At 34.6% G+C, this 12774-nt stretch overlaps 1 protein-coding gene across 6 annotated transcripts in view; it reads right to left on the minus strand.

Annotated features, from left to right (window-relative positions):
• COL24A1 (collagen type XXIV alpha 1 chain) overlaps positions 1-12774 on the minus strand; it is a 389657-nt gene that overhangs the window by 136034 nt on the left and 240849 nt on the right. For all 6 annotated transcript variants that reach the window (XM_036826641.1, XM_036826634.1, XM_036826651.1 and 3 more), the window contains 3 exons: positions 6923-6976; positions 6593-6637; positions 6430-6474 (listed from right to left, as the gene is read on the minus strand). In XM_036826641.1, coding sequence (XP_036682536.1) covers positions 6430-6474; positions 6593-6637; positions 6923-6976 — 144 coding nt within the window. The remainder of the gene's footprint in view (positions 1-6429; positions 6475-6592; positions 6638-6922; positions 6977-12774) is intronic.

Genomic DNA, 12774 nt, shown 5'->3' on the forward strand with positions numbered 1-12774 from the left:
CTTTAGAGGAATGCTTACTCAAGTCCTTTTGCTCATTTTTTCATTGTGTTGTTTATTATTTTGTTGTTGAGTTGTAGGAGTTCTTTATATCTACCTGTATTCTTTATATTTAATCTCCACTCCTATACAGTGACAAATATTTGTCATCCAGAATTATTTTAGATTTGGATTCTTTTATACTTTTAATGTCAATATAAAAAGTGTTTTTCAAAAATAATATACTTGTGATGTATTAATAAGTATGACTTATGCCCTTATAACCTGGGAAGGCACAAAGCTCTCAGAACCTAGATGACCAGAAATGATCAAATTGGACCTCTCCAATGTTCTTTATTTTCCTCCATTTTTACATCATGCCACCTACGGTACCATAAAATTGAGTCTTAGATATGGGGGTATATTCTAAAATGGTATGTAACACTCTAAATTAAATTCCAGGTCCTCTTTGATCCTTCCATTTAAAGATTAACTGAGCATGTACTGTGTGCCGGACACTGATGACTACTAATGATGTATAAAATACTGCCCTTGTTTATTTGCAATGTGCTGCTTCTACTCTTCTACATTACTGACCTTGGGAAGTTTGGCAATTATACAGCAGATCGCAATGACCATTTTATCTTAAAATTGAAATCTAAAAAAATATGATATTAAATTGGAAGTAAAGACGTTCAATATTTCTAGCAACAAAGAATCCTCTAAGTTATGATTATCAATGCTATGTTTAGTTACATATGATTGTCCGGTTAGAGAAAGGGAGATATGGAAAATCTCATGGACTCCTATTGGAGTAAGACCATGTTTCAATCATGAAAATCATCTGCTACTCATGTACTCCAGACTCCTAAATTAAGGGATCAATATAAGGGATCCCTCTGTGCCTGGTATACCAACTGAACATACAGCAAGAGTTCAGAACCTTAAATAATGTCTGCCCAGTTTGCTTTGTAAAGTGTGTTTGCACACAATATTAAGCTTAATATGTACTTGTAATACTGTTAATGGTGCATAAGTGCTGTTAGGCAAAGCTATGAAGTGACCTAAATGGATTCTAATTATTTTTATTGGAGATGAAGAAGAAAAGCAAAAGCTGGCACAAAATAAAAATTCCCTTTAAGGCTTTTCAGATGCTACTGAAATACATTATTTGTAGTACAACTCCTTGCTCTATGATGCATCTCAGCAATTATGACAATGATGACCAGGAGGATAACGACTATGGTGGTTGCTATTTATCGAGAGCCTGTGCTGAGCACATAATGAGCATCATTTGTTATAACTATAAAAGGTATCTCATTTTAATGATAGGGAAACTGAGGCTCAGAGAGGTTAAATAATTTGTACAAAGTCAAAACAGCTATAAGTGACAGAACCAGAATCTGACCTCGAATGTGTCTGACTCCAATGCCATGCTCTTCCACTACACTAAACTGCTTTTTACTGAATTCCATGAGAAATCAAGCATTCAATGCCTTTCCATTTTAAATAAACATGTTTAGAGCATCATCAAGACACTTTGTGAGAATAGGCAAGGGAGTATATAAATGTTATTTCTATTGCCACACTTTCACTGTAGGATCATGAAAATGTGTGCATTCTGCTTCATTGTCTGAAGAACGGGAAAGAATACAGTTAATACTGTATACTTTTTGTATTGTAAAGATTATGAAATAAGTGCTTCTCAAGTATTCTGAGTTACTACAGAGAAAACTATATTTAAAGAAGAAATGCTAAGTGTTTCCACTTCCAATACTGGCCAAGTTGCTCCTATCAAACCAATCTATATAGAAATAACTATAAACCCAAGATAAAATATTAAAAAGGAAAGATATGAAAGCACTGGAGAAAGACCAAAAATAGGCAGGAACTAGAGTAGTAGGGTCTACACTTGAAAGAAGGGAATGACACTAGGTGAGTTTCTGATTTTTTTATATGGCTTTTAGCCAGAGGAGAAGCCATACAAGATGGTTAAAATAAAGTAGGATAGAAATCTTCAGTCTTATTGGCATGGAGGACCCTAGGGCAGAATTTGAAGTGACCATAGATGGTGAAAAGTGGTGAAAGAAAGAGCCAGAGAGGAGCCTCAGATTGCAAATATAAACTCTGCTTATAGCTCTTGCTGACATTTAAGGTTTATATTGGTATGGCAGATGCCAAGTAGCCCAGACAAGGCTAAAAGAACTTAATAGAGATTTCAGCAGCCACCTACCACAGAGGAGAGAAAACTTGGAGTTTTACCAGCCAAGTTAACTGCCTGCCAAATTAAAAACAAAACAATACTCTTCAAAGAAATATAACAGACTTTAGAGTCGCTAAAATGAATCAGTCAAAATGTTCAAGATACAATTCAAAATTATCAAACAGGGAAAATTTCCCATATTTATAAGAAAAGGCAATTAATGGAGACCAAACTCAAGATTACACAGATGTTATTATGTATCACACAATGATTTTAAAGTAGTTCGTATAAATATGCTCAATAATGTAAATAAAAATGTACTCATGATGAATAAACAAATAGGAAATCCCAGAAGAGAAAGAACATTTGTAAAAAGAAACAATGACAATTATAGAGCTGAAAATTAAATATCCAGATAAAACTTAAAAATACAACATCATAAATAAAATTTTATTGAAAAGCTTAACAAGTTAGAGAAGATAGATTCGGGTTGCCCAATTGGAAAAAAAAAAAAAAAAAAAAAACAGGAAAAAGAAAGATTGAAGTAGGAATGAACAGGGCCCCAGGGATCTAAGGTAATCAAAATGACTAACATATATTTAATTAGAATACAAGAAGGAAAGGAGAGAGAAAATGGTGTAGAAAAAAAATCCGAAAAAAAAGTTGAAAAATTTCCAAATTTAGTGAAGGCAAATTTACACACGCAAGAAACTCAGCAAACATTAAGCTGGATAAATGTAAAGAAAATCCATCTAGACACATCATAGTCAAACTACTGAAAGCCAAAGATAAAGAGAGACTCTTGAAAGCAGCCAGAGAAAAATGATACATTATATGCAGGGGAATAATGATAAAGATAAGTGTGGACTTCTCATCAGAAATAATGCAGGCCAAAAATAAATGGCATGTCATCTTTACAATGCTGAATAGAAACAAACAAACAAAAAACCCTGTTGACCCAGAATTCTATAACCAGTGAAAATATCCTTCAAGAATAAAGGTGAAATAAAGAAAAACTAAGAGAATTCATTACTAGAAGAACCTGACTATAAGAAATCTAAAGGAAGTTCTATAGGCTGCAGGGAAGTATACCACTTAGAAATGTGCATCTGTAGAAAGGAATGAAGAGCACCAGAAATAGTAAATGCATGGATAATTTTAAAAATCACTACTTTCCTCCTAAATATCTCTAATTTATGTTTCATTTATATTAAAGCAAAAAGTATTTTATTTATATTAAAGTAGAATTTTAACTTTGCAATATGGGGTTTATAACTTATATAGATATAAAACAAATAGAGCATATAAGACAGGATGCTGGTAAACAGGTCTCTATGGCTGCAAGTTTCTTACAATTATGTTAAGTATTACTGTATTAACTCTAAGTAGACAGTGGAAAGTTACAATGTGATCCCTAAACCACGGGTTGGCAAACTACAGTCTGAGGGCCAAATTTGGACCATCATCTGATTTTGTAAATAGTTTTTTTTGAATAGTCATGCTCATTCCTTTATATACCATCTATGGCTGCTTTCACACTATGATGACACTAGAGCTGAGTAGTTGTGACAGAGACCATACGGCCCACGAAGCCTGAAATATTTTGTGGCACTTTACAGAGAAAGCTTGCTGACTCCCGACCTAGAATAACCACTTAAAGGTAATAATGAGAAGTAGAGCTAAAAAGCGAATAGTTAAATTAGAGTGGCGTTCTCAAAATCATTCAGTGCCTAAAGAAGGCGCGGCACACCACTACTGCCGCCACGACAGAGGAGAAACAGCCATAAAAATGGTAGACCTAAATCCAACCACATCAATAACTACATTAAGTGGAAATGGAGCAAACACTAATTAAAAGGCAGAGGTTGTTGGAATGAATAAAAAGGCAAGATCTAACTTTAAGACATTCACTTTAAACATCAAGGCACAGATGGTTTGAAAATAAATGAATGAAAAAGATACGCCATGCAAACAGCTAGAGAGACTTACATATCAAATACAGTAGATTTCAAAACAAACAGTATTACCAGGGATAAAAAGTATTACCAGAGATAAAGAGGAACATTTTGTAATGATAAAAGGCTCAGTTGATTGGGAAGACATAGTAATCATAATGTGAATACTCTAAAAATAGTTTCAAAATACATAAAGCAAACTCTGACAGAATTAAAGAGAGACACAGACAAATACAAAATCATAGTTGGAGAATTTAATACCCTTAACTCATCAACTGAAAGAATATCTAGATAAAAATCAGTAATGTATGAGCTGTTATAGTTTTTGTAAGATTTAGAAAACTAAAAAGTTACTCAGGCTTTATCACCTTATTAACATAATGAATCATATCCTTTCTTCCTGATTCGCCCTTTGAGTCAGATATACGTGTGGATGGAAGGCAAGTATACGAAACAATGTTGGCCCATAGACAAATATACTTCTCCTGTTTATCTGGACTAGCAGAGTACTATATGTGTTACCAATTTCCTTGTAATACCTAGCTTTAGAATTATGACAATTTAGAGATGTATCTTTATTTTACAGATGAAGAAAATATGATCCAGAGAGCTAACCAATCTAACCAAGACTATACAGCTATTAGGAGCGTGCACTAGAACAAAGGTCAATCTGATCTCCAGTGTATCTTTCTATTATACAGCACTGCCTGCTTGTTGACATTGCATAAATGATGAGAGACGCTGAGATTACCGTGCAGGATCAAATAAATCTTTGGGGCATCTGGATTTTTTGGATTAATTGATCCAAGCTTCCCTCAGATCTCAAAAGTCTCTTTCAGTTCGATCAAGGCCGAGGAGACAATGTAGGTATGAAGTTAAGTAAACCTCAACAACTAGTATTAACTCATGATTTACTGTCACTCACTAAGGTAACTTTACTCTTCCGGTAGTCTATGAAACTTGTTTGCCATAAGCTACCATTACAAAATGGTTCTAGTAACTTATTTGATTGAGAAAATCAAATATCAAAATTTACATTTATCCATGCATATCTGATAGGCTGAAAATGAAGGTAAAACTCTAAGGAATGTCAACAATGTACAAAATGAGTAAGTAATTTTATTTCTCTTGGCCTTATTTTTCTAAAGTAAGAGGAATGGACCTGATAAATTCCAAATTTCTCCACTCAACTACAACATATTGGTTTTGTATACAGTGTAGCAAAGTGAAAAGAATCTCCAGAAACACCATTTACATTGATATAATAGAAACGTAGATGATGAATATTAATACTCAAGGAATGTTCTTTGGTGATGACTTCAATTAATAATATAATGTCACACACAAGGTCTTTCCCTGGATACAGTCATTTTTCTCTTTTAAGTCTCTGCTACTTTAGGTTTGACCATTGGCAAATATAATGCTATTATGGGAAACAACCGGCAGGGGGCAGCAGATTTCAAAGAGGAACAAGTAAATGCAGTGACATTAGTGATAATTACTACAGCAGCTAAAACATTTCTGTCCTATCCTTTTCTGACTCTTCAGTTGCAGTATATTTAAATTATGATCTAATTTAATAACTTTATACATATATGTATATGACAAATCAAAATGTCATTAAAAATTATGATTAAAAATGGAATTAAAAACCCATACATTTAAGCTCATGTGCTCAAAATTATATATGTATATATGTGTAATATATATGTGTGTGTATATATTTCTCTTTTTTAAAAAATACACTTTACTCCCCCTCAGTTAGTGATGATAACCACAGAACTTGTGTTCCAGAGAAGAAATTGTATAATTCTGAGATTTTTTGATGGTAGGAAAATATTTAGCATTACATAGTATTAAAAACTCTTAGAGCAGTACCATGGGAAAACATTATGACACACATAGCTCCACACTCCAAGGGTGCAAACAACACTCAAGGTGAGTTAAAATGAAACTAGGCAAGAAGCCTCAAAGAAGTTTCTTATGTTAGCTTTATTAATATTCTGTTATATTTACATGACATCATACCACTTTATCTTGAAATGGATTTTACAGGAAAACTATGATAACAGAGGTGAAGTAAAAGTATCAGTTATCACCACCGGTTTATAGATAGGTACAAAAAAGGCACAGATTGAGTAAGCAATTTGCCTCAATAAAAGACTGACCCAAGGACTGAAGGAGGAAAAGAACTTGTATTCTCTTAGTCTAAAATACTGATTACTAAACAAGAGTTGTATCACAGAATATAGTGGATAAAATTTGCTTATAGCTTGGCAATTTTTAATTACTTACTTGTTTCCCTTGAACTCCTCTCTCTCCAGGGTTTCCAGTCTTACCCTACATAAGAAAGAAAACGCCTGGGTCAAGCAACTCCCTCCCCAAATATGAATCACACACCAAGAAAAATGGAAGATATTATATGTTTATCTTTAATGTGAAATATTTTACTACTTACAATAAGACCATAAGGCCCTCTTTTTCCTTGATCTCCTTTTTCACCCTAACAAGAATCAATACCAGGTGAGTTAATCAGAATGTGACTTATGGTCCTATACACGCTAACATACACTCACATACCAAAAAATAAGACATCAAATACATAGTTCAATAATAAAAAGAATACATTTCTGTGTGTGTAGTAAAAACTTTATGTATGTTTCATACTTAGACTAAGAAAAAATTTAGAACCATACTTTTATAAGGAAATACATCAGTGTTTAGACAGGTAGGACATATGGGCTCAAAAATATTTAACTGTGTATGAAATGAGAAAATAAGTGATTACCTTGGCACCTTGTATACCTTGTTCTCCTAAGAGACCATCTGGTCCTCTTGGCCCCTAGAGATGGAAAAAATATCCTGTTGTTAATTTTAAATGTTTCTTTTTTACTGTTATGCATCCTTACAAATGGAGACACTGGACTCTTTTTTAGTTGAAAAACTCCTTTTGCTTGTTTCTGTGCCATGAACACAGTAAAGAATACAGCTGAGTATATGGATGAACCCATTTGCATGGGAGAATCAGGTCAGTGTTTTCAAGATTTAATGCCAAATAGTAAATCAGATGACCACAAAAACAGCTGATTCAGTTGTTGAGGTAGCTATAGTATAGGTTTGTTATTTGAGTATTTTGTTTACCTTATCATTTACTCTGCAGAAATCCAGGATTTATTCTAAAAACAACTCTAAATTAACTTTAAAGTGGCGGGTTTGTTTGTCCAAACAGTCTTCCTAAGTTTTATATTTTTGGAATGGAACTCTTCTCATCACTTTATTAGAAAAAGAATGCTGACTGCACTGTTCCCCGCTATGCACCTGCTTGACAGCTGAAAGATGGCAAGGGGCACAGAAAAGGAATAGAAAGTGCTGCTGCGAATGTTCATGTAAATTTAAAACTTCTCAGCTATGTTGCTATCAATATTAATTCAGTAATTAGTTATGAAGAAGCATCAGTTGCAAAAGTCATTCTCTAATGAAAGAGGACAGTATATGTTCCTTGCCTAATTATAACTGTCCTTGGAAGATCTTAAAGTCCTTTGCAAGGGAATTAATTCAATTCTACAACCATTAACTGAACATCTACTGTGAAAAAGGCACTGCATTAAGTGTTATGGGAATCCACATTATGAGATAAGGTAAATTATATAAATAACTATAAAATAGGCAGAGATATTGTGTGTTAAGGGCTAAAGGGATCAAAGGAGGGAGACAGCTTTCACATGTTTGTAAAGGGAATGAAGATATTATTTTGACAGTCAGAGGTCATGCTCTAAAAGAAATTCTAGATGGAGGCATAGTATGAGAAAAGGGTAAAGAAGCAGGAAAAAAGATACTTAGGAATGAAAAAACTAGTTTGTTTAGCTGAGCTGGTGATTACATGGAGTATTTTTTAGTATTTCTATACTAATAAATAATTGTGAAAAGACTGGGATTTAAAACGTGAAGGACTGGAGTTTATATTTGAATCAATAAGCAATGAGGAGGCGCTGAATATTTCTATACAAAAGAGTGATACAAATCTCCCAATACAACATGCTGATTTGAAGAAGCCCCGTAGGCTTCAATATCTTCTATTGTATCCCATCTGAGGCCAACTTAGTTTAGCTTTATATCATTAAAAAGCTGCTTACTTCCAGGAAGATCCCACATGCCGTGGAGCAACTAAGCCTGTGCACCAAAACTACTCAGTTTGCGCTCTAGAGCCCGCAGACCACAACTACTGAGCCTGCGAGCCACAACTACTGAGGCCCACGCACCTAGAGCCCGTGCTCCGCAAAAAGAAAAGCCACCACAATGAGAAGTCCACACACCACAACGAAGAGTAGCCCCTGCTCTGTGCAACTAGAGAAAGCCCACGCACAGCAACGAAGACCCAACGCAGCCAAAAATAAATAAATTTGAATAAATAAATTAAAAAAAAAAAGAAATGAAGGAGAAGATATCACTACAGACCGCTGAGACATTAAAGGGAAAATAAGGGACTACTATTGATAGAAACAACTCTTCACACATAAATTCTACACCTTTGGAGTAAACTGACCCATTCTTCAAAAGCAAAAACTCAAAACAGGTCAAGGACAAAGAGATTATTTGCATAACTTTGTATCTATTAAAGAAATTGATTTTGTAAATAAAAACCTTCTGAAATAAAAATCTCCAGACCACCCCCCCCCCCAAAAAACCCCAAAAACCTGCTTACTGTAAACAGGACTCTCTTCCTGGGTGCCCTTAGGGTAAGTGCATACCCTGATCCTCTTGGACACATCCACAGGATTGGAGAGAAAACTCACACTCCATGAGGATCTATAGCTCCACTGGGCATACTAAAGCTAAAGCCATAGCTCTAGCCCTACAATTTCTGTCTATATTTAAGGTACTCCATGATCTGTTCCCAGTTTACTTTTTGACCCTATTTTCCCATAAAAGACTGCAAAACTAAGTTAAAGTATTAATGTACAGGACCTTGAATGTCAAATTGAGGAGTATGGACTTAATAGATAAGTGACTTTCAAAGTGTGTTGTTGTTCATTCAACAAACATTTACTGAGTGCCAACTATAAGCCAGGTATTGTTTTAGGCCCAGAGGATACAGTAGGGAGAAGAGACAAATCCCTGAATTTATAAACAAACAAATAGATATATAAAATTAAAATATAAAGTGACTATAGGTAGTCAAGTGTAATGAAGAAAAATAAAGGAGGTTAAGGGAGTAGAAGGAGTCCAAGGTGGGGGGCCCTACTTTAGATCAGGTGTATGAGAAGGCTCTCTAAAGTGACATGTGGGTAGACCTGAAGGAGCTGAGATTGCAGGCTATGCAAATAACTTGGGGAAGATCATTCTGGCAGGAGAAATAGCAACTGCAAAGGTCCTGAGGTGGGGGCTTCCTTGGAATGTTTGACAATTAAGTAACTGAAGATGGAAAAAGAGAACAATGATTAAAGGATGACTCTGAAGTTTTAAGTGCAAAGATCCCTCAGGACCTTGCTCCAATAATCACCTTCATCTTATCAGTAGCCTGTATTGATTCTCTTTCTCCAGCACCTTCTATGCTTATTTTCTTTTTTCTGCCCTGTATGAAAAACACTTCCAAATTTTTTTGGAGTAATAACAGAACGTGGCTGAGAAAATATGAAAAGGAATCAGTGGTTAGCATTCTAAAATACCACAGAAAACTAGTAAGATCTAGAAATGTATCCACTGGTAACTAGGCACTTAACTCCTTTGCAACATGAAAGTTCTGACTTTCTTGGATATTTTGTTAGTAAGTAACCAGTGGAATTATGACAGCATTAATATAAAAACAAATTGGAAGTGTAAGTTTGTTTAGGGTAGAAAGGGGGGAGAGTAGTGGGGAGCAATAACCCTTTTGACTCTAGACAACCAACCACCATGGTAGATCATCCAAGGCTAATGCTAGAGTTAGAAGTCATTCTGTCTAGGTTTTAAAAGTTAGCAGCCATAAGGATATAAAGCTTCAAACGCCCCCCAAACATAGAGTAATAAGTTAAAAAGAATTTTTAAACCTTGTTTTGGTCCACAAATGTTGAAAAAAGTCTCATTTCTTAGATAAAAATAAGATTAAGTGGTTGCCTAGATATATATGTAGAAAAGGCTGCATTGAGCTCAGGAAGAAAGTCTCATAATTAACTGCCAGTTTCTGCCTCAGCACATAGATTACCCACTGTCAAGGCTGAACTAGTCTAAACCCTGCTTTTTAAGATGAAGCAACTGAAGCCTGCAGATATCAATATAAGTGAGTCACCTGATTCACATAATGTCTAAATGTCTAAAGACTTTGAATAACTGTGCTTTATTAAGTTTATAATATTTTTTCAAATGTTAAAAAATAAATGGATGTAATCCTGTTATCAAGTGAATTCAGGCTGAAATAGAGGACTTGAAGTTTAGAAGAAGTTTACAAAATGAATATTAAACACTAGTAAAATGCTGATTAGTGTTACAGTTGAAAGGAACTCCCTCCAAAATTAAGGAATACTTTAATGATAATCACTCATTTTTTAATGTTTTCCATTAAAAATTATTTTTACTTAAAAGTACTTTAACATTTATAATTTCATTCACTAAACCAGGACTAGACAGGGAAAAAAGAAAGAGAAGTTTCTGCTCCCACTGTGATGACAAAGATAACCACATTAAGTTAAAAAAATTGTCTAAGTACAACAATTATATTTAATTAAAGGCTATAAAGCCTGAGGTTGCTAGTTAAGAGGTTAAGGCTGGCAGAACTCTAGGAAAGTTTGGTCCTCTCTATGCTTCAGTTAAGGGTTGGTTAATTAGCTAAAAGCTTAGCTTTATCAATATCTGCAAGTTTCACTTTGATATTTTGGTTGTAGAAGTTATCCCTGGAGTTATTCTTTGACTCCTGAGACATAACAAGCTTCAGGACAAGCTATAAGAAAATGAGACAAGCAATATTATAATAGGTACCTAATTTGGGATAAAGTTATTTTTTCTTATACCTGCCTTAAAATCTCTACCTATAAAGCTCTTGAAGAATGTATTCTGGTTAAGTTAAAAAAAAAAAATCTAATCTTTTCTTTATCCTCTTTTGGAAAAGTTAAAGTTGGCTACAGCTAACTCTCCCATCAAACAATCTCAAACTACATGAATATTTTCAGCCAATCCTGTTATTTTTTTCAGTTACATAAGGGGCAGGATTACACAATCTTCATAAAATTAGTTAGAAAAATTTTCATGATACTAAGTTGCTTAGGTTATTTCCTGAGATGGCAGGTATTGTTGCTTGTCCGAGCTTTCGCTATTCTCTGATACTTTAAAAGCCACTGGACTGCAAGTCATTAAACCGTAAAATCCATGTGGTTTAGATCTAAGAAAAAGTTAACCTTGAATCCTCCATGACAGTAAGAGAGTGTCTGACAGATGGTATTATATCAGTAAATGTTAGATAGATGAATGGCAGATGGATGGATAGGAGAGAAGCAGGACAGGCAGACTCCTTGGGTTGTGGTCCTACCATTCATGATGTTTGCATGTTCACCTATGACAACAGTACAAATCACAGGCAGAACAGCAAGGGCATACAAGCACTAGTTTCATAATGAGAGTTCTTTGTGTGGCCTCCTAGTGCAAATGTGCCTAGCTTCCCCTCCAATGTACTGTGACACAGTTGTGTGTCATAAAGTGTTACAGGTGTGCTGGAAATATTGACCCCCTTTGGGCGGTAGCCTTTGGGGTAGCAAGGAAGGGCTGGGGCACAGGAATTCCCAGCCAGATACTTTTTTCATTTATCCCTGTGGGCTGGACATATAATATATTCTCATTTTTGTGAGTGAAAATATCGAAAGGCTATTTATTACGATCACATCTATAGTGAGAATAGACTGGAGAATGGATTGATGGAGAAGAAGATACTAGGTGATAACTAGAATGGAACGTATAATACTATATTCTTTCCCAAATATTCTGGTCTTTAGTTCTTTTTGATATTCCCAATGTTCACTGATTATTTGAAATATTCTCCTATAAAGGAAGCACTTTTGCATTAAACAAAGCCCTTATTTCTAAACAAAAAGACCTTGTTTAGAAAATACTGGGTGAACTTTAAATAATTATGAGACGCCATTTGGGAACAAATCAGTAAAATGTATTTGGAGGATGAGAGGAAAATAGATGCTTGAAGAGGTGAGAATTGAAAACAAAGTGTCAAATCAGAAAAGAGTAATAATTTGCCCAAGGATCACAGGGAGGTTAGAAAACTGCAGAGAATATGAACTTTCCATATGACTTATCAGATAGTACAAGTGGTTCAGAAACATATCTTGCTTAGGTACATGGCCTATGCCTGGATAATCAATAAGACCTCAATTACTTAGGTAACCAAAGTAAGTATTTCTGTTTTTTAAAATCTGTCACAAAACTGGTTGAACTTTCCCACTATGAGTAATACAAAGTTGAATAAACACATTTGACCTGACCAAGTAGTGAATGCTGGCAGGGTACAGACCACTAAAATGACAGAGTACAGATCATCTTCCATGAGTTTTTATTTCATTATTTTAAATCTCATTTGGGCTAAAATAGATGTGGCCATCAGGATTATTTATAGACTGTAAATTCATAAGCCAGAAAGGAAAATAGTTTTTCAGAAAAGAAATG

This window comes from Balaenoptera musculus, chromosome 1 (genome assembly GCF_009873245.2).
Source record: "Balaenoptera musculus isolate JJ_BM4_2016_0621 chromosome 1, mBalMus1.pri.v3, whole genome shotgun sequence".
Lineage (NCBI taxonomy): Eukaryota > Metazoa > Chordata > Mammalia > Artiodactyla > Balaenopteridae > Balaenoptera > Balaenoptera musculus.